The following is a 22,231-nucleotide window of genomic DNA, read 5'->3' on the forward strand; positions in this document are numbered from 1 at the left end:
ATGCCCTTCAGTCTTGAAGACCTAGGTCAAAGCTGAGCAATAGCCTCTGGTGGTCTCACCACAGAACGTGAGGTGATTCTCTAGAGAAAGACGAAAGGAAGTCCATGAACTGCTGATGAGAAGCCCGAACCAACTACAGAAAGTGGACCACTTCCCCTAGTGCATAGGTGGTGAGAACCTTAGGCAGTTCTCAGGCATTTCATTAAGTCCTGTAAAAAATTGCTTCTCAATAAATTCTGAAGTCACCACCAGAGAAGCGATAGAATTTTCACGAAATGGTGGTGCTTATAAAGTGTGAGCCATGGGGGAATTCCTCTATAACTTAACCAACAGACTGCAGATTGGAATACTGTACCATTTGACTTTAATCCAATGATGAGTTACCAATATCCTCTTGAAATTTTATAGCCCAACACTTAGTCGAGCATCTGAAAAATCAAAGTGAATGGAAGTAGGGCTTGGCTGTTAAGATTATTGTAAAGTTGGACCATGAGATTTTCTGACTAATATGAGAGGAGAGTCAGTGCCTTCCCTCCTAACAGCCTCCTTAACTTCATCCTGTTCTATAAAGAGGACAAATCAATCCTACAGCAAAGTCGGTACTCTTCATGAACCAAATGTTAATCCATGATGCTGCCTAAAGAGAGGCCTTGGCTATTGACTTCCTGGCCAGCCTCAAAGGTAGAAATGGAAGGGCTCATCTCTACAAAAAGATTGTCCGTTGGGCTGAGGAGTCCTCCTGATGGGGTGTTGTTTCCTTCCTCCAGAACATAGAGTCTCTACTGTCATGTCAGAGGTAGAGGCTGGAGCTTCCTAGATTAATTGGAGGGAGATCATCAAATTCACTTGCTCCAAAACTTGTCTGTCTCCATAATGGCCTCGCCTTGTAAAGGTTCATGTAAGACTTCTTGAGTAGAGCATTCCTCCAAGGATATTGTACTCACAAATGAGATCAAGCTTCTTCATACATACTTGAAGCAGCTGATATACAGTCTGCATATGGGTAATTCTAAGGTGAATGGTTGTTAAAAGAAAAAGTTAATTTTCCCAACCTTTTATTATTATTGTTATCATTACTAGCTAAGTTACAACCCTGGTTGGAAAAATAGTATGCTATAAGCCTAAGGGCTCCAACAGGAAGAGCAGCACATTGAGGAGAGGAAATAAGGAAGTACCAAATAAACTATTGTATAAACTATTGTTTATACTAGTATTAGCTTTATCTTAATTCTTTCTGTATATTTTATGATAAAGTGGACATATTAAGTTCATCTATGCAGAGCAATACTGTTTCAGGTGAATTCAGCTTTGATGAAAGGCTGCTAAAGTTTTCTATCCATTTCAAGAAAAAGTTAGTCAGCCTCTAATTAAGCACTTGAATCCTGAAATTTGCTATGGAAACGAAAATATTCATGAAATAACGAACCAAATTTTTCTCATAAACTTTATATGAACTAAAGAAATCCAGTCTCTTACCAGTGCAAGGCTGACATTCCTCCAAATTATCTGTTTCTTCTCTCATCCAACAAAGATCTTTCTGCGTCATGTTTGGGTGGGCAGTTGTATGTGTATGGGGCCTTGTATCATTGGGAGCTAACTCATTTTCTATAATGAGCACAAGGATGGACAACCTGCAATAACAACATGATACAGTATACAGTACATGTACTTACATAAAAAAATAAGATATTAAAGATACAGTACATTCATTCTAGTTTGTATTTTTTGATATAGTAAACTTCTAGTTTAGAAATTCTTTACATACTTAAGAGAAAAAATTACAAATTTGCAAATAATTTGTATTTTTCCTAACTATACAAGCCCTGAACTCTGCTAAGAATAGATATTTTGGCAAAACCTAAATACTAGCCATAAAACTTGTAGCGAGGTATAACTGCCCGCTGCTGGTTAGCGAGGGTAGTGGGATTGTAGACCAGCCACCCCACTCTCACACACAACGGTGATATGATGTCTTATTTTGATTGTAGGCAGGACGGGTCAAGTAAGGGTAAAGAGCTCAAGGTTTGTATATTTAGTAAAAATACAAATTACTTTCAAATTTGTCATTTGTTCCAAGAATTAATACAAACCCTTTTGCTCTTCACTCCGACGCTCGCCCTTAGGAGGGTGGAAGTCCTAACCAACTGACTGGTACAATGACCTGGGATGTGACTCTGTGTTTCGCATGAGCTTAATAGAGGCATCCTAACATCTTGCTAACTATCAAAAGTATGCTGTACTTCCTTAATGATGGATGGACTGCGATCTGGAAGTATGCATCATTTAAGTCCAGTATTATCATGAAGTCCTTTGGTCTGATGGCCTGTCTGACTGTTTCTACCATCTCTATCTTGAACAGAGTCTGTTGAATAAACCGGTTCCGGGCGAAGAGATCGATGAATAGTCTTCCGCTTCCAAATGCCTTTTCTACAAGAAGGAGTCAACTCTAGAAGCCTGGGAACCTGTCTAAGACTTTCTGGAGAGCGTCTTTCTCAAGAATGGTCTGGAAGGCCTGTTCCTTCGCGGATCCCTTTGTGTAAGAACACGACATTACTGGATGTCGAGTCAAAGGAGCGAGAGAGTAAACAGGATGTGGTAGCCCATACAGAGGATTGATACAGACCAAGGTTCAGCTCCGTGAAACATCCACCTCTGCTACCTGCTCTGTAGGCACCTGCCCACCGGTGGATGGCTATTTCATCCCCTAGCGGGCATGCCCACGTCTACCTCCTCTGCCTCATGACCCTCTAGCATGAAAGGGCTGCTTAGGGCCCTGTTTCTAAAAGGATGTCTTATGACAATGATACACTCTCTTCTGCCTTGTTGTCTCAGTGGTGACGATCTTTGAAGGGGTGGTGCTGAGAAGCAAGGGGGCAATGTCATGGTCCAGTGGAGTAGGGAGTCTTGATTCAACCTTCCTCCAGCACTCAGTACATGCCTTTAAAATTTTGAGACAACAGTCACGTCGTCTCAAAATCCAGTTGACCCACTGGTTGCCCACACTGTGGGTTAGGAACTACAGTCTTGGCCTCGGAGAGCAAAATGGTAGACGTAGCCTCCCTTTTTTGCTCTAAGGAGAAGTCTCCATTTCTGAAAAAGTACCCTACTGAGCCCAACCACAAAGGGGCTTGCATAGAATATCTGCCTCGTGTGTTATGGCATCCCCTGCCGAAAATTTTACCGGCAATGCTGCTAAGTTTTCGAGGGTCATATCCTGCATTACAGCCAGAATAGCTGGATCTAACGGCAGAGGAGACGGATCATCGTCCTCATATAGGGGACAACCTGAAAGAATTTGTGATCCAATGCCTTTTGCTCCAAAGGAGAGATCTTAGGGCTAGCAAACGTGGGCAGCATCCCTTTAGAACGTCTCAGCCGTCATAAAATGGATCATCCACTCCTAAGCTCACACCCATAGGAGCCCGAGGTGGGCCAGAGTTGTCGGGTAAATTCCAAGCAGGGACAAGAAAACCTAGGAGGTAGACCATGTTCCTCTGGTCTTATTGAGGCTGACGCCAAACCAGGAACGGCCTTCCACGGATCTAGGCCCTCGTATTTCGAGGTCCAGTTCTTCGGAATGGTCTTCGTGTCCTTCTTCTCTCAGGGTTGGACTGAGAAAGTTGTAAGAAGAAAATTCCTTCCTTGTATCCTCATTAGGAGGGACTGCTGCTTCTGAGGGAGGAGCAGCAGGTTTGAGTTGGACAAGCTCTATCGGCGAAAGCCTATAGTTGTCGGTGAACAAGATCTCTCTCGGAGACCTTGAACCCCTGCTAGTCCTTGGGTGCAATGTATCCCCAGGGAGAGGAGCTGGTTGCCGTTGCCCTCTTCTCTTCTTTTAAGGATTGATTGGGATACTGTAATACCCAATCTCTCCCACTCAGGGTCTAAGCCAGTACAGTATTGGAAGTCTTAAGAGTCCAAATACTGACAACTGCTTTTAAGGAGAAAGAGGGCAAGGAGCAGTTAGAGGAAGAGCCTGCCTCACGGCAGTGTGACTTCGTCTAGGATCTAAGGGTGGACTGCTTCTCCCACAGGATTCTAATACCTTGAGAGGAAAACGAGGAGTACTCACTGGCGATATGACAAGTGGTATTGGGCCTGGCCCAAAAACTGCCTGCTGCACTGCTTAGACTAGGTCTAAAAAATGGAGTTTTCATGATAAAACAAAGTTTTATGAATACTTACCTGGCAGTTATATATATATATACTGTATATAGCTATAGTCTCTGACGTCCGGCAGAATTTTTCAAAACTCGTGGCAACTGCTGTGTGGTGGTTGTGCAGTTAGGTGGTTAACAACCCTTGACGGGGCGCGTTGGTGCGCGTTCCGGAGACCTCGGATGGAGTGCAGCCACAGGATGATGAAGGGCCCGTAAGGGCGAAGCCGTAGGGCGCATGCGTGCAGGGGAAATATCCCCAGCGCGCGGGGGCGCAGGAGGGCGCTCGTCAGGAACCAAAGTTCTGGCAGTGGGCGCGCGATGGAGACTGCGGGCGATGGCGCGTAGGCAAGGGATGGCGAGCAGGCGAGGTCTGATGGAGAGTCGGCGATCGTGGAGGAGAGTGCTGGCGAGCAGGAGAGGAAGAAGGTTTCTCCTTGGAGCCCTGATCCGAAGATCGAGGGTGAGCAGGCGAGCGATGAGGAGCAGGCAAGCGTTGACGAGCAGGAGAGCGCTGGCGCGCAGGAGATCGCTGGCGCGCAGGAGATCGCTGGCGCGCAGGAGATCGCTGGCGCGCAGGAGATCGCTGGCGCGCAGGAGATCGCTGGCGCGCAGGAGATCGCTGACGAGCAGGAGATCGCTGACGAGCAGGAGACCGAGGGCGTCCATGGCCTGTATCAGGCTGAGGGCGCGCAGAGGTCCGTTGGCGAGCAGGAGATCGTGGGCGCGTAGTCTCTGGAACTGCAGGGCGAACAGGAGATCGTGGGCGTGCAGGAGGGTGCTGGCGAGATGAGGCAGCAACCGGTGAGCGCTTCAGCAGCCAGGAAAGGTGAAGGCAGGTCAGCAGGCCTGGTAGGCGTAGGAGATCGCGAACGATCTGCGGAGAGGTCCAGGTCGAAGGAAGTGGCAGGAATGGTAGCTGAAGGACGAGGTTCCTCTGCGGGGGACTGCGAGGATGAAGATCCGAAGAGGCGCCTCCTAACACCCTTGTGAGGAGAAGGAAGACCTCGGCGACGAAGAGGAAGGCGAGCCTTACGTCGGATGCGTCCTCTGGGAGCAACAGGCAAACCATCGGCAGTCCTCCGAAGAGGAGTCTCTGTCAGTGAACTCCCCCAGGGGGTAGAATCACCCGCAGGAGAGACCGTTGGTCTTAGATCCTCCCTCGAAGGATGTTCGGAGGGGGGAGCTAAGCCTTCAGCAACTACAGGAGCAGGGGTTTGAACACTCATTGGAAGCGTCTGCAACAACAGCCTCGCCAATAGACAGAGGGTCAACCTCTGCTACCGCCGGTGACTGTTTGACAGCTGCTCCCAACCTGATCATGTCAAACAGGGCTTCCTTTGAGGGCGAACCCTGAAGCCCCAAGGAAGCCCAAAGCTGCAAAAGATCATCATTAACAGGAGAAATAATTAAATCCTCCCCCGGGGGAGGAGGAGGAGCTGCCTCGCTATGGGAGGCAACTCCCTCTCCCAAACCCCGAGATCGGTCAACAACAGTACGGCCTATGCTACCACTCGACGGCCTCTCACGAGATGCCGACCGAGTGGAAGCTTCGGAGGAGGTTTGGGCTACGGAAGAAGAATCCTTAGGATTTTCCTTCTTCAAAGAAACCTTTGAAGGAGAAAAATCATCCCATCTGGACTTTTTCTTCCGGCGCCGAGAAAACCTCTCCCACTGGGAGGTAGGCCACTCCCTACATTCCATACAAACATCATCACTTTCACACCGCTGACCCCTACAATAAGGGCATAAGGTGTGAGGATCCGTCTCGATGGAAGACATGAAGGTCCCACAAGGGCGGTCAGGTAACCCAGGGCACTTCCGCATTGTAGAGGCCAACTTCACAACACACTGAGAAAAAGAAAGAAAAAGCAATGATTAATGGCTGTCAAAAAGGCGAGGGTGAAGGCGGACACGTCCGATCACCACCCGAGCCAAAGTAAAAGTGGAGCTACAACACAGGTGAGTGAGGGGGGAGGGTAGCTAGCTACCCTCCCTACCCACCGCTAACTAGCGGTGGGGTAATAATCCCTCGTTAAAATTTTATGGCTCGTCCTTTCAGCTACGCGAAATTAATTACCCACTTTAAATAGCGTGGTTTGTATTCCAGTTACGGAACAAAAGCTAAGTTAGATTAAAGTTTCCGTAGTGTAAGTTACGGTACGCTATCGCAGTCACCATCTCTACCTCCTCGCTGATCGTGTCTCCTCCTGCGTAGGAATTTCTACACCAGTGTGTGTGTTTGTGCATACACACACGAGGGTGTTTGTATCAATTTTTGTTTTAGTTAATAAAGGAATTCAGATTCGCTGATATTGGTTTTTTAGTTACATTTAATTGTCTTTCAACTCGTTGACGCTGTTAAAAATCATATGTACACAACACATTTTAGTTTAATCTCTCTCTCAGAAAAAATTAATAGATGTCTCTAACACTAACTGTGATGAAGAACGAGAGAGAGAGAGAGAGAGAGAGAGAGAGAGAGAGAGAGAGAGAGAGAGAGAGAGAGAGAGAGAGAGAGAGAGAGAGAAAGAGAGAGAGAATTTATTTAAAGAACATGTTAACACCATGTCTACCTTCTAGCCGATCGTCCGTTTCCTCCTGGCGTAGCAATTCCTACACCTGCGTTGGCCTGTCTCTAAGGTAAAGTGACAATAAAAAAAACATTTTTTATTTATTATTTCTTCATAATTATCTTTTTTACATCCTTCTTTCATATTATGCAATTATGTTATTGTTATGTGTAATTATATGTAGTAATTTATTAAGGAGTTATTATAGGTTTTAGGGCTGTGGAACGAATCATACAAATTACAGTGTATTCTTATGGGAATATTTGCTCCAACATACAATTGTTTTAACTTACGAAGCAGTTTCTGGAACGAATTAAGATCGTATGTGGAGGTTCTACTGTATTTGAAAGCGGAGGCTTCTTCAAGAGGGGGATCTTGTATCCTTCTTTGATGACCGAGAGGGACCAGGCGTCCGCCCCTCTTTTCTTCCAGGCATGCCGAAAAAGTGACAGCCTTGCTCCTACCACTGTCTGGAGGACTTGAGCTTCATCTCCTGGAGCGGGACATGAACGAACCTCTATTCGTTCTACCGCCCGTCTCCTGCCTTCTTCCCCTGAAGTCTGTTCTCGTAGGAGCTCTACCTCGAAAGGGCTGCTGAAGTTTCCTCTCCTCTCTCTTCAGTGACGAAGGAACCACTGGTAAAGGCTTCCTTGTGGAGCGTGACAGGAGGTCTTGTGGCCTTTTGCGCTAGCGAAAGGGTAATGTCCCTGACAAGGGACTCAGGAAAAAGGTGCTCCGAGAGAGGGGTGTAAAGGAGCTCAGCCTTCTGCGCGACCGTAACTGCTCTGGAAGTGAATGAACACAAAAGGGCCCTCTTCTTTAAAACTCCTGCAGAAACTAGGGAAGCCAACTTATTTGACCCATCCCTAAGAGCCTTATCCATGCAGGCCATAATACTAGTAAGGTCTTCTGTTTCTTCCAACTGTTCTGTTTTCCTGGCCAGCGTACCCAAAGACCAGTCCAAAAAACTGAAGACTTCGAAGGCTCGAAAAATTCCCTTGACGAGGTGGTCAAGCTCAGACATAGACTGAATTAAGGGCATGTCTTCTAGAAGAGTCAACAATGCCAGAGAAGTCCCCCTGGGAGGAGGCAGGCACTCACAGTCTCAGTCTCGTACCACATGCCCGCCTTACATGCAAGTCGAGCTGGTGGAAACGAGAAGGTAGTCTTTACAACTTCCCTACGCTCCTTCAGCCAGTCATCAACTCTAGCGAGAGCCTTCCTAGCCGAGATGGACAGCTTCATTTTGATGAAAGCCGACTGCTTTTTGGCCTTTTTCCTGCTAAACTGCGACTGAGGAGAACGAAGGGCAGCAGGTTGAAACTCCTCCCCATAAAGCTCAAGGAGGGAGCGAGAGAGATCCTTATAATACGCAGCCGCGTTAGCAGGCTTATCCTCATCCTCTAAAATATCCTCTAGATCTTGCCCTACTTCCAACTCAGTCTCTCTTTGGGCTGAAGGGACTAAGTCGGAGGTTCCTTTCACATGGCGATCGGTTTCCAATAGTTCACCTGCGTCCGAGAAAAGCAAATCGTCAGATGCGTCCTGTTGGCGAGGGCTGAATGCGTCCTGACACCGAGAGGTGCGTGCATCCTGGCGCTGCGCGCTGGAGGCGTCCTGGCGTCGCGCGCTATTAGCGTCCTTGAGACGGGAGGAAGATGCGTCCTGGCGCCAAGAGATGGAAGCGTCCTTACGCTGAGAGCTGCATGCGCCCTGACGTCGCGAAACGGAAGAATCCTGGAGAGGCAGGCTGGAAGCATCCTGGCGTCGCGAGCGAGAGACGGAAGCGTCCTGATGACGAGAATCACAAGCGTCCTGGCGGCGTGTCGAGAAAGAAGAAGCGTGGTGCCGCGCACTTGACGAATCGCGCCGCAGTTACCTGGGCGAGGAGTGACAGTGTTTGTCCTGCAAGGGAGAGGTACTCCGTTCCCTCTTAGAGGCAGATTTCTTAATCGGTAAAGAGTCGTCCTTACGCCTGCCCGACTGGGGGGAAGGGCGGCTAAAAGCTTGCACCAGAGAAAACAGCTGTTTCTGCATCACAGTCATAAAAGACTTCGCGACTACTGCGGGATCCTGCGATTCCGAAGGCGATGGCTGCCGAGTAGCGCTGGTCGTAGGAGAAGTCTCTCTCGACGGTCTCTCGTCACTTAAAAGAAGAGGAGAATCCTCCTTCCTTCCATCTCTAGGCTTTGGCCTCTTCGCTGGAACGGCGTCCCAGTCATCCTCGGAAGGAAAAGGTTCCGGGCTACTCGATAAGGGAGAGCGAGAACGTGTCTGGTCAGCTTGTTTCCACCTCCTCTTGGTCTGTCTCGAAGCCTCATACTGCCATTTGCGTCTAGGAGAGGGGCTCGGGGAAGACACCATCACTTCCGACACGCCTTTTCCGTGGCGGTTATGAGCAGCCTGGGAAAACGCAACAGAACTGCCTGAGGCGAAGGCTGACCAAGGATACGTACCTCTCACTCCCTTGCGGCCGTCAACGTACCTTCTCCCTTGGTCCTGGGAGCTTGGTAGAGGTCTAGACCTAGGGACGTGATAGGTTCGATCAGTCGCCACCTCCACTGCACTTTCACAAGCACTAATTACACTCTCACTCTAACCTTTAAAGGCTGAAAGCTGGTCTTTAAGAGCCTTCAACTCAGCCGCCATCCTGGCGTACTGAGGGTCATCCGTAGATACCATTCCTGTAGAAGGGGCAGGACTACTACCTCAGGAGAAGGTTCAACTTCTACAGAGGAATTAATTAAGGGATCAAATGAAAAATCTAAGCTAAGCTCACTAGCAGATTTAGATTTAGATCTCGAAGCTCTCCTAGCTTTATCTAAATCTAACTTACGCACATAGCGTTTCATACTTAACCATTCCTTCTCACTCAAAACCTCACATTCCTTGCACCTTTTATCAAGCGGACATTCAAAACCCCTGCACCCCAAACAAACAGTGAGAGTTTACCGAAACTTTCGGTAACCTCACCTTGCATTCCTCATTCACACAAACGCGAAAATGAAGTTTATCAGTCATCGTAAACAAACAAATAGTTAAAGAATAATCACAAATGCGATTGCCAAAACCCCAGGTCAGTGTACTTCACCAAAAAATAAGTCCGGTACAGCGACACAGGGAAAGCGAACGAAAAACTCTTATGGCGGACCAACGATGTTGTCAGTCGAACCAGCAGAGATGATCTGAGGAACAGAAAATGGGAATGATTCCAAGTACCACCCTGTAAGGGTTGTTAACCACCTAACCGCACAACCACCACCAGGCGGTTGCCGCGAGTTTTGAAAAATTCTGCCGGACGTCAGAGTCTATAGCTATATATATACTGTATATAAAACTGCCAGGTAAGTTCCATTCATAAAACCAAGGAACCTCCTTCGTAAAAGGAGCACCCGCTGAGGTTCTGCTGGAGTGAACGTGCTTCCGATCCCTTCCAAGCATACCCAAGAAAGGGCACACATGACTAGATGTTCTGTCATGCTTGTTAGCGAGTGTTGAATGCTCTGATGGCAAGCACAAATTTGCCAAAGAGTAATCGCTAACAGCCACGACATTGGGAATTACCGAGGTAGCGGGAGATGAAAGAGGGTGCGCGCTAAAGAGCGCAATGGTTTCATCACAGATTGGCGAGGAGAAAGTTAGCACGCAGAGTCAAAGTGCCAGGCACTTGTGACTTCTCTCGGTGCCGAAACATCAACGCGATGAGAAGCGCGTGCACTTATGGATGCTCTGACGCTGCTGAAGCATAGCAAGCTGTCTCGCTAATGTTCAGTGGATGGGTGAGAAACACTGCAAGACATTTGCAAGCATGATGGCGAGGGCAAGGACTGAGAACAGCCTGGGAGTTGACAAGCTAAAGACAATGCACTCCCTCTGCAGGAAAAAGAAAGGTCGTTGGCCCATTGCCACAAGGAGTGCGGAATTGAGACCTTAAAAAGATAAATTAAAAACAGTTATTATTTCAACTTAATTACTGAAGAAACCATTCAGGAGCGCCACCGAACCCGGGAACAAGAAAGGTGTTCCCCCGCAGAGGATCTGCCAGCCATTCACATAAAGAGGGAGAGTAGCGTAGAAATGGAGGAGTATAAACACAATGAGTTCCCCCTGCAGCGGATGCTGAGTCCGCACTATGCTGTCACATAAATAGCAACTGTAATAAAAACTTGAATATATATTAAAACATTACAAGTGTTTTCATACTTATATAAAACAAAAATGACAAATTCGTAGATAATTTGTATTTTTCCTAACTATACAAACCTTAGCTATTTAATAGGGGTATTACCTTTGGCGTAGCTGAAATGACGAGCCATTAATTTTTAACGAGGGTTTACTACCCACACCGCTAGTTAGCAGGGGTAGGAGAGGGTAGCTTGCTACCCCCCCTCTCACACACCTGTGCTTGAGTTCACTTTGCTTGGAAGTAGGACTTCAAGGGGGATAGGGCTGGCGGACAAGTTTGGTTAAATAGCTAAGGTTTGTATAGTTAGGAAAAATGGATTTTCATTATAAAATTAAATTTTATTGCATACTTACCGAACAATTATACAGCTGTAGGTTCCCTACGAATGGCAGACTATAGATTCAAAACTACCGCGGCGGCGCTGCCATCGCTGGTGTAGGTGACGTCATCTCCCTCCACTCAAGGGAGCTATAGGTACAACTCTCCAAGTAACATCAATTCGTTCTGCCCAACCATCCACCAGTGGGGAGGAGGGAGGGCTTTAATTATGTTATTTTTATAATAAAATAAATTTTTGAATATACTTACCCGGTGATTATATAAGCTGCAGCTCTGCTGCTCGACAGAAAACTCTACGTTCAAAATCCGCCAGCGATCGCTATGCAGGTAGGGGGTGTACATCAACAGCGCCATCTGTCGTGCAGGTACTCAGTACTCAATGTAAACACAGAACTCAATTTTCTCCTCGGTCCACTGGGTCTCTATTGGGGAGGAAGGGAGGGTCCTTTAATATATAATCACCGGGTAAGTATATTCAAAAATTTATTTTATTATAAAAATAACATTTTTCAATATTAAACTTAGCCGGTGATTATATAAGCTGATTCACACCCAGGGGGGTGGGTAGAGACCAGCAATAATTGTTTACATTATATGAGCTAAGGATTTTTTATTTCATTTTAGCAGTTATTCAAAATAACAAACATAAAATAAATAAGTACCTGGTAAGGAAGTCGACTTGAACAATTACTCTGCCTTTTTAAGTACGTCTTCCTTACGGAGCCTCGCGATCCTCTTAGGATGCTGAGCGACCCCTAGGAGCTGAAGTATCAAGGGTTGCTACCCATACTACAGGACCTCATCAAAACCTCTAATCTAGGCGCTTCTCAAGAAAAGAATTTGACCACCCACCAAATCAACCAGGATGCGAAAGGCTTCTTAGCCTTCCGGACAACCCAAAAACAACAATAAAAAACATTTCAAGAGAAAGATTAAAAAGGTTATGGAATTAGGGGAATGTAGTGGTTGAGCCCTCACCCACTACTTCACTCGCTGCTACGAATGGTCCCAGGGTGTAGCAGTTCTCGTAAAGAGACTGGACATCTTTAAGATAAAAAGACGCGAACACTGACTTGCTTCTCCAATAGGTTGCGTCCATTATACTCTGCAGAGATCTATTTTGTTTAAAGGCCACTGAAGTTGCGACAGCTCTAACTTCATGTGTCCTTACCTTCAGCAAAGCTTGGTCTTCCTCACTCAGATGGGAATGAGCTTCTCGTATCAACAGTCTGATATAATAGGATAAGGCATTCTTTGACATAGGCAAAGAAAGTTTCTTAATAGAACACCATAAAGCTTCTGACTGTCCTCGTAAAGGTTTAGTTCGTCTTAAATAGAACTTAAGAGCTCTAACAGGGCATAAGACTCTTTCTAGTTCATTTCCAACCATATTTGAAAGGCTTGGAATATCGAACGATTTCGGCCAAGGACGAGAAGGTAGCTCGTTTTGGCTAGAAAACCAAGCTGTAAAGAACATGTAGCCGTTTCAGATGAAAATCCGATGTTCCTGCTGAAGGCGTGAATCTCACTGACTCTTTTAGCTGTGGCCAAGCAAACCAGGAAAAGAGTCTTTAAAGTGAGATCTTTAAAGGAGGCTGATTGTAGCGGCTCGAACCTTTCTGACATAAGGAATCTTAGTACCACGTCTAAATTCCAACCAGGTGTAGCCAAACGACGCTCCTTCGTGGTCTCAAAAGACTTAAGGAGGTCCTGTAGATCTTTGTTGTTGGAAAGATCTAAGCCTCTGTGACGGAAGACTGATGCCAACATGCTTCTGTAACCTTTGATAGTGGGAGCTGAAAGAGATCTTTCTTTCCTCAGGTATAATAGGAAGTCAGCTATTTGGGTTACAGAGGTACTGGTCGAGGATACTGATACTGACTTGCACCAGTTTCGGAAGACTTCCCACTTCGACTGGTAGACTCTAAGAGTGGATGTCCTCCTTGCTCTAGCAATCGCCCTGGCTGCCTCCTTCGAAAAGCCTCTAGCTCTAGAGAGTCTTTCGATAGTCTGAAGGCAGTCAGACGAAGAGCGTGGAGGCCTTGGTGTACCTTCTTTACGTGTGGCTGACGTAGAAGGTCCACCCTTAGAGGAAGAGTTCTGGGAACGTCCACCAGCCATTGAAGTACCTCGGTGAACCATTCTCTCGCGGGCCAGAGGGGAGCAACTAACGTCAACCTTGTCCCTTCGTGAGAGGCGAACTTCTGCAGTACCTTGTTGACAATCTTGAACGGGGGGAATGCATATAGGTCTAGATGTGACCAATCCAGTAGAAAGGCATCTATATGAACTGCTGCTGGGTCCGGGATTGGTGAGCAATATATTGGGAGCCTCTTGGTCATCGAGGTTGCGAAGAGATCTATGGTAGGCTGGCCCCATGTGGCCCACAGTCTCTTGCACACATCCTTGTGTAAGGTCCATTCTGTTGGAATGATTTGTCCCTTCCGACTGAGGCAATCTGCCATGAAATTCAAGTTGCCTTGGATGAACCTCGTTACTAGAGAAAGGTTTAGATCTTTTGACCAGGTGAGGAGGTCCCTTGCAATCTCGTACAACGTTATAGAATGGGTCCCTCCTTGCTTGGAGATGTACGCCAAAGCCGTGGTGTTGTCCGAGTTCACCTCCACCACTTTGCCTTGAAGGAGGGACTTGAAGCTTTTCAAGGCCAGATGAACTGCCAGTAGCTCCTTGCAGTTGATATGTAACGTTCTTTGATGCGAGTTCCAAGTTCCCGAGCATTCCCGACCGTCTAATGTCGCACCCCAGCCCGTGTCCGATGCGTCCGAGAAGAGAACGTGGTTGGGGGTCTGAACAGCCAGGGGCAGACCCTCTCTGAGGCTGATACTGTCCTTCCACCAAGTCAGGGACGACTTCATCTTCTCGGAAATGGGGATCGAGACCGCTTCTAGCGTCTTGTCCTTTTTCCAGTAAACAGCTAGGTGAAATTGAAGGGGACGGAGGTGCAGTCTCCCTAACGAAACGAACTGTTCCAGGGATGATAGCGTCCCTATCAGACTCATCCACTGTCTGACTGAACATCGTTCCTTCTTCAGCATGTTCTGGATGCATACCTGGGCTTGACTTGTTCTGGGGGCCGACGGAAAAGCCCGAAAAGCTTGACTGTGAATCTCCATCCCTAAATACACAATAGTTTGGGATGGGACCAGTTGAGACTTTTCCATATTGACCAGGAGACCCAATTCCTTGATCAGATCTAGAGTCCACTTTAGATTCTCCAGACAGCGACGACTGGAAGAGGCTCTTAGAAGCCAGTCGTCCAAATAGAGGGAGGCTCTGATGTCCGCTAAATGAAGGAATTTGGCTATATTCCTCATCAGCCTCGTAAACACAAGAGGAGCTGTGCTTAGGCCAAAGCACAGGGCTTGAAATTGGTAGACAACCTTTTCGTAAACGAATCTCAGAAAAGGTTGGAAGTCTGGGTGGATGGGGACGTGAAAGTATGCGTCCCTTAGGTCTAAAGAGACCATCCAGTCTTCCTTTCTGACCGCTGCTAGAACGGACTTTGTGGTCTCCATGGCGAACGTCTGCTTTGTGACAAAGACATTCAGCGCACTGACGTCTAGCACCGGCCTCCACCCTCCTGTCTTCTTTACCACTAAGAAGAGACGGTTGTAGAAGCCCGGGGATTGATGGTCCCGGACTTTGACTACCGCTCCCTTTTCTAGTAAGAGAGACACCTCATGCTTCAAAGCTCGTCTCTTGTCTTCCTCTCTGTACCTGGGAGAGAGATCGATGGGACACGTTGCTAGAGGGGGTTTGCGTACAAACGGGATCTTGTACCCTTCTCTGAGCAGCTTCACAGATTGTGCATCTGCGCCTCTTTTCTCCCAGGTCTGCCAGAAGTTCTTGAGTCTGGCTCCCACTGCTGTCTGAAGAAGGAGGCAGTCAGACTCTGCCTTTAAAGGACTTGGTACCTTTCTTCTTCCCACGTCTCCCTTCGGCACGAGCACCTCCTCTGCTGGAGGCTCTGCCACGAAAGGGCGGAATGAATCTGGACGCTGGAGTGTCCATCCTGGGTCTTGACAAGGTAGGCAAAGGGGTGGCTTTGCGGGCAGAGGACGCAACCAGGTCATGGGTGTCCTTCTGAATCAAAGAGGCAGCAATCTCCTTAATCAAGTCCTCTGGAAAAAGGCACTTTGAGAGAGGAGCAAAAAGAAGTTCTGATCTCTGACACGGTGTTACTCCAGCTGACAGGAAAGAGCAAAGGTTCTCCCGTTTCTTGAGGACCCCGGATACGAACGAAGCCGCAAGCTCACTAGATCCGTCACGTATGGCCTTGTCCATGCAGGACATTATGAGCAAGGAAGATTCCTTGTCAGACGGGGAGATCTTCCTGCTCAAAGCTCCCAGACACCAGTCCAAAAAGTTAAAGACCTCGAAGGCTCTAAACACTCCTTTCAACAGATGGTCTAGGTCCGTAGGAGACCAGCATATCTTAGAGCGTCTCATGGCTAGCCTGCGGGGAGAGTCTACCAGGCTTGAGAAGTCGCCCTGGGCAGAGGCAGGAACTCCCAAGCCGAGAACTTCTCCCGTGGCATACCAGACGCTCGATCTGGAAGAGAGTTTCGCAGGGGGAAACGTAAACGTTGTCTTCCCTAGGTTCTTTTTGGACTGCATCCAATCACTTAAAACTCGTAAAGCTCTCTTGGACGAGCGGGCGAGGACGAGTTTCGTAAAGGCAGGCGCGGATGACTGTGTACCTGAAGCAAACTCTGACGGAGGGGAGCGTGGAGCCGCAGACACAAACTGGTCCGGATACATCTCTTTGAACAGAGCAAGAACTTTTCTAAAGTCCAAAGAGGGTTGCGTGGTCTTGGGTTCGTCAAGGTCCGTATGCGGGTCATCAATGTGTGCCGCGTCGTCATCATCAGAGAGTCCATCATCTGAGAATTGAGGAGGAAGCGGCAAAGGAGTAGGAATCGGCTGGTCAGCTGAGTCCGGCAGCACGGGTGCACGCGTGACTGAACCGGACACAACGTCATGGAACTGTTGCCCAGTCTGTGAACTGGCAACAACCATAGCAGCGAGGGGACGCATAGCGTCTACTCCAGACTGTCTAGTCTGATGTGGGCGAGCAGAGGTAACCACACTGGGTTGCGGAGGTTGACGCACCGCGTCAAAACAAAACAACTTAGACTGTTGTTGTACCTCGCGAACGTCAACGGAAGGTTCCGTGCGTCGCTGAACGTCAACATGCGGCTGGCAGCGCATGGGTGGCGGGACTCTCTCAGCTGGAGTGCGGCCGAAGGTCGCCTCAGCGTCCACAGGACGCACAACCGTGGGTGGTTGTAGGCTAGAGGTTGGTGCAGCGTCAACCTTCTCCGCACGAAAGTCCTGCATCAATGACGTTAACTGAGACTGCATGGTCTGCAGCAAAGACCACTTAGGGTCTACAGGAGCAGGTGCGGCAACAGACGGTGTGACTGCCTGATGCGGTACCGCTTTGCCTCTCTTAGGAGGTGAGCAGTCGTCGGAAGACTGCAGCGAGTCCGAACTGACCCAGTGGCTACAACTGGGCCGTTGGACTTGCGCGGAAGGGACCGACTTGCGCTTAAGAGGCCGCGAGACCTTGGTCCATGGTTTCTTACGAGAAACCTCTTCCGCAGACGAGGAATAAATGGGCTCTCTCGTTTTTGTGTGGGTGGGGCGATCTTGGGTAGATACGCCCGAAACCACGGAGGGAACGTCTGTTCGCTGATTAAAGCCTCTCGAACCCTTTGGTCGTACGACATTGCTTCTCCCCTTGCAAGAGGTCCCGGACTGGGAGGACGACAGGCACGAACAGACGAACCCTCAAGCGCAACACTATCCACAACACTATCACTCACTTTATCACTACCCACTGCACTCTTACACTTCAGCTCCTTGACGTCTGCCATGAGCTGGTTACGGTCACTAGCCAAGGACTCGACTCTCTCACCCAGAGCTTGGATGGCACGCATCATATCTGCCATCGAAGGTTCTTGAGTGCTAGAAGGGGGATCAGGAGCAACCACTACAGGGGAAGGAATAGATTGTGGGGCATGAGGAGAGGAAAATTCAACGGAGCGAGACGAACTTCTCCTGACTCTATCTCTCTCTAGCCTACGTGTATATTTCTGGAATTCGATAAAATCGAATTCCGAAAGCCCAACGCATTCCTCACATCGATCTTCCAATTGACAGGTTTTATCCCGACAATTGGAACAAACGGTGTGAGGATTGATAGAGGCCTTCGGAAGACGCCTTGAACAGTCCCTAGCATTACACTTCCTGAATTTAGGGACTTGAGAAGGGTCAGCCATTTTGAATTAGTCAAAGGGGAATTCAAAAACTATCCAAAATCATCAACAAATAATCCGATATCAACAAAAGAATGCAAGGATGTATTGAAGATAAAGCCTGCAAAGCGAAAGCTCAAAACTAGAAATGTGTACTTCACCAAAAAGATGTGAAAACCAATCCAGTTAGCAACAGCGAATTAGTAGGTCTTGCCGGTGGCACGACAGAGAGAAAATTGAGTTCTGTGTTTACATTGAGTACTGAGTACCTGCACGACAGATGGCGCTGTTGATGTACACCCCCTACCTGCATAGCGATCGCTGGCGGATTTTGAACGTAGAGTTTTCTGTCGAGCAGCAGAGCTGCAGCTTATATAATCACCGGCTAAGTTTAATATTGAAAAAATAATTGTTCGGTAAGTATGCAATAAAATTTCATTTTATAATGAAAATCCATTTTTATTGCAGTGTCTTACCGAACAATTATACAGCTGATTACCCATTGCAAAGATGGGGGGCTGTGGATGTAAGTCTTACTTCAACAATCGCATACGATTCTTGAAAATAAAGTATACCCAAAAGCACTGTTAGTGCCTGTTGTACCTTGTCTTGTAAGAGCGCTACTGCAGGAGAATACTGCCTCTGTTCGGTGCTCATCTTACATAGTAGAAGGCTTGGAACATGACCAATGGGTACCTCTACATGGAGTGGAAGATCCTCGTAGTCATGGTGTTCACCGCTAACTGAACAAAGATACAAAAAAATATCGCCCTTGCTCTGGGCTAAGACCAGAAATAACCAACATGAAAAAACTGTCACCTACACCAAAATAAAAACCTTTACCCACCAAAACTATCACTAAAATGATTGGTGAGTACTCCAGGTACATTGTAACCCCAGACTTCCCTTTAACTCGCCAACCTTGGTATAAGGCGAAACATAGGCTAACAGAGGGAGCAACCCCCTATGTCGTTCCTCCCAACACCATGCCAGCTACCGAAAGTGGACCGAGAAACTTACAATCTTCAAACACTGTTTCTATTTCTTTCAAATAATGCGTAGCAAACATATTTAGACCTCCCAACGGGTACTTTGCAGGATAGCGGATAGCGACTAGTTGTGTCGAAAAGCGAGAGAAGTCGCTAACGCTCGAACTTTGTGCGCTTTTTCACTCTCAGTAAAGGAAACACTGCGTCGTTAGCTTAAGAATGTGCTTCTACTAATAACTCTCTCAGAAAACTGTTCTGCGGAGATAATATCTTAATGCCCGCACGGGACATGAGTCGTTCTTCTTCTTCCTGGCCTATCAAGTCTGTCAGGTTTTTGAGAACAAATTTTCGTGGCCATGGATTAGAAAAGTTGCGCGAATAATGTATGTGTGACGAATCGCAACATTACTTACTTTTACTTTTACTTTAAGGATTTTATTTCTCGCCCTCCATCAGACACTAAGAGTCTGTTCAGGCTGGCCTTGATGTGAGAAAATAATTTCTTTCCAGTTTATCTTTTCAGTTATTCGCTAGCATTTGTTTTCGGGCTTAATAGTTTTCTGACCACTATTATAACACTTTCCAAAGAGATAAGTCTTCAGGTTTTTCTTGAAAGCTGCCACATTATTGACGAAAGAATTTTGATCGTTGACTAACTGTAATATTTTCTTGAATGAGAGCAAACATGTCCTCAAACAAAATATACAGTTATAGAGGTGATCATTTCACCTTTGGTTTACCCCTCCTCTTTATGTGACGAGCTAGCCAGTGTTCATTACACAGAAACGGATGTCTGGTTACCTGTGGGCGGAGTTAAAATTTGCCCACGCTGTTGCTGTCGTTCTTTCAACGTTAGCTAACAACGTTCCTTCGGGACTAATTGTTCGAAACAATAACCATGTAAGGATAGAGTAAAAAGGTCCCGGAAGCCTATAGTGTAAAAAGCAAGTCGTTATACCCAGGGTACAATGACGGGGGAGGCTGCCTCCATCAAACGGTAGAACCGAGTTTAAGGCAATAACATCGCGGTTTTGTCTTGGCTAGAGCGCATGCTCCAGGACGGCCTACGGCCTTCATGAAGTTTAAAAAACACCCACTGAAGTTCTGTAAGAACTTCTCAGGAACGAGTCTCCCGAAGAGGGTGAAGTCTCGTATGTGGGAGTTTGCTTCAAGAATTCCAAACATAATTGCCATCGACCGCTTACCCGAAGGGGTTGCCATCAAACACTTTCTCACTAGTGAGAAAAACTACTGTCTAAATCAGGCAAGGCTTGCCAGGGAAATGAACTGGAATGTAAATCATTTTTTATTCCTCGCTTATTTCTGTCTGCTAACCAAACGACTCGAAGTGGGAAGGTGGAGGAAAGATGACGGTGGTTCGTTCGAAAACGAAAGGATCGGTGCTGGCGAAACCAGACTAGTTGAAATAGTAATCAGCTGGGAGTGTAGAGTGACGTAACAAGTCTTACCTTTGGAAGACCCATCCCGTAGAGGGGGGGAGGTCGACCATAGTTTTCAGAAACCTCTGGATCGCAGAAACCAAGAGATTCGAATGAGAATCTATTTGTGAATACCTTTCTCATGACCTTAAGGAATGTTGTGCCGAGAAACCGCAGGAACTCTTTCGCTTATTACTGACGGAATTTTCAGGAATCGTGTTACGTGACCAGAACCCAAAGGAACTGTGTCATAGTTACCTGTAGAGATTCGTAAACCCTTAAGCAGCAGGCATCCCTCTGTCATCATAGTAAAACGCTTGATGACGATGAGCGCGCGCGAACAATTCACGGGACGAGAGTTTGAAAACTCTGTCATAAGAGTAAAACTCTCGTGCACTCATGAACACTTCGCGCAACGAGAGTTCGAAAAACTCTGCCATAATAGTTGTTCGTGCACTTCAACTGATTGCGTGTGCCTAGATGTTCTTGCGCACCCAGTTGGTCGTGCGCGCCACACATCCATTCTAATGGCAGTACTTGAAGAAGGCGACTTACTCCGTCCGCCAACACGTTCATTTTTCCTTAAACAAATCGAGGGATCAGCGTAACCTGACCAGGTGTAACCACTTTCCCAGAGGAGTCAACGCTCGCGTAAATACTTGGGGTGCTGTCGAGAGGACGAAGCAAAGAGCTCGAAACAGGTAGATCTTGCCCATGAACACAAACCGAAGCTATTTCCTGGAGTTCTGATGAATCAGAATGTGGAAATATGCATCCTGCATATCCAGGGATACCATCCAGTCCCCTTGACGAAGGGATTCCAACACTGAACGAGTCGTTTCCATATTGAATTTGGTCTTCTGGACGAACAAATTCAGTGCGCTTACATCCAGTACGGGCCTCCAGTCCCCCGATGACTTTGGGACTACGAACAGATGGTTGTAAAACCCAGGGGTGGTCTGTCGCTTATCTCCTCTATGACCGCCTTCTGTACCAGAATCTATATTTCTCTGGTTAAGGCTACAAACTTCTCCGAGCCTGGCGAGTAGGCGGGTAATGTGATGGGAACATTGGATAGAGGCGGAGTGTCTTTGAAAGGAAAGGAGTAACCGAACCGGAGGACTTGCGTCACCCAGGGCTCTGCCCCTCTGCGACTCCATTCCTCCAAAAAAAGGCTCAACCTGGCCCCTACCGGCGCATGAAGGATTGAAGAAACCCTTGGATGATTTTGTGTCGGGTTTGATCGAGGACTTGGTTGGGTGTCGTAAATTAAATCGAGGCCTGACGAACGGTCTAGACCTAACCCCCTCGAAAGGGTTTCTTCTGCAAAGGTGATACCGAGGTGGTAGTCGCCACAGTCGAGGGTTTAACCAGCTTAGAAGACTGTGCAAGCAAGTCATTAGTAGACTTCTCTAGTGCGGAAAGAATCTTGGTCACTATTTCTTCTGGAAACAGATGATCCTTGTCGAGAGGAGAAAACTAAAGGGCGGACTTCTGAGACGAAGCGACTCCTTTCGGAACAAACGAACACCAGAGCTGTCTTTTCTTGAGAGTCCTGAATGCAAAGAGAGAGGCCAGTTCATCGCAACCATCCCGAACTTATTTTTCGGCACATGACAAAACCCCAAGCCAGTCCGATGCCAGGTCTTCCTGAAGAGTAGAGCAATCCTCTATTTCGTAGCGAGAGCTCCGATCGTCCAGTCCAAGAAACTCATAATTTCTAAAATCTTGAAAATATTCTTTACCAAATGGTCCAACTCGGGCGATGTAAAGAATATTTTAGCTGCTGCAAACGCGGATCTCCTATTTGCATCCACCAAGCCAGAGAAGTCCCCCTGAGAGGAGGCAGACACTCCCATAGAAGGGGCTTCCCCGGTTACGTAGAACCTATACCTCTTCTTAATAAGTTTCGATGGAGGATAGGCGAAAGTTGCTTTCCCAAGATCCCTCTTGACCCTCAACCAATCTTCTACATCACGAAGCGAATGTTTAGAAGCCTTGGAAAGAACGAGCTTCGGGAGAAGAGGATCGCAATTCTTCCTTCTCATCCGGAAAATGGAAGCAGGCGACCTGGGAGCGGCTGCTACAAAGTAATCCGGGTACATGTCGAGAAGGTAGCGTAAAAGCTTCGAATAACACGAGAGAGGAATAGTGTTCGCTTCTAAGTCCTCCTCGTCATCCGAAGATATAAGAGATAGAGACGGTTCTTGATTCGACTCATTGTTCTTCGTACATTGTTTATTTTCTTTCATCCGGTTCATCAGTTC

The 22,231-nt window shown here is 47.3% G+C and overlaps 1 protein-coding gene across 1 annotated transcript in view; it reads right to left on the reverse strand.

The window, feature by feature from the left end:
- Positions 1–22,231, reverse strand: part of LOC137620522 (protein JTB-like) — an 85,707-nt gene that overhangs the window by 31,494 nt on the left and 31,982 nt on the right. The window contains exon 2 of the mRNA XM_068350713.1: positions 1,477–1,631. Within this exon, the coding sequence (XP_068206814.1) occupies positions 1,477–1,631 (155 nt within the window). The remainder of the gene's footprint in view (positions 1–1,476; positions 1,632–22,231) is intronic.

The sequence above is a fragment of the Palaemon carinicauda genome, chromosome 27 (assembly GCF_036898095.1).
Source record: "Palaemon carinicauda isolate YSFRI2023 chromosome 27, ASM3689809v2, whole genome shotgun sequence".
NCBI lineage: Eukaryota > Metazoa > Arthropoda > Malacostraca > Decapoda > Palaemonidae > Palaemon > Palaemon carinicauda.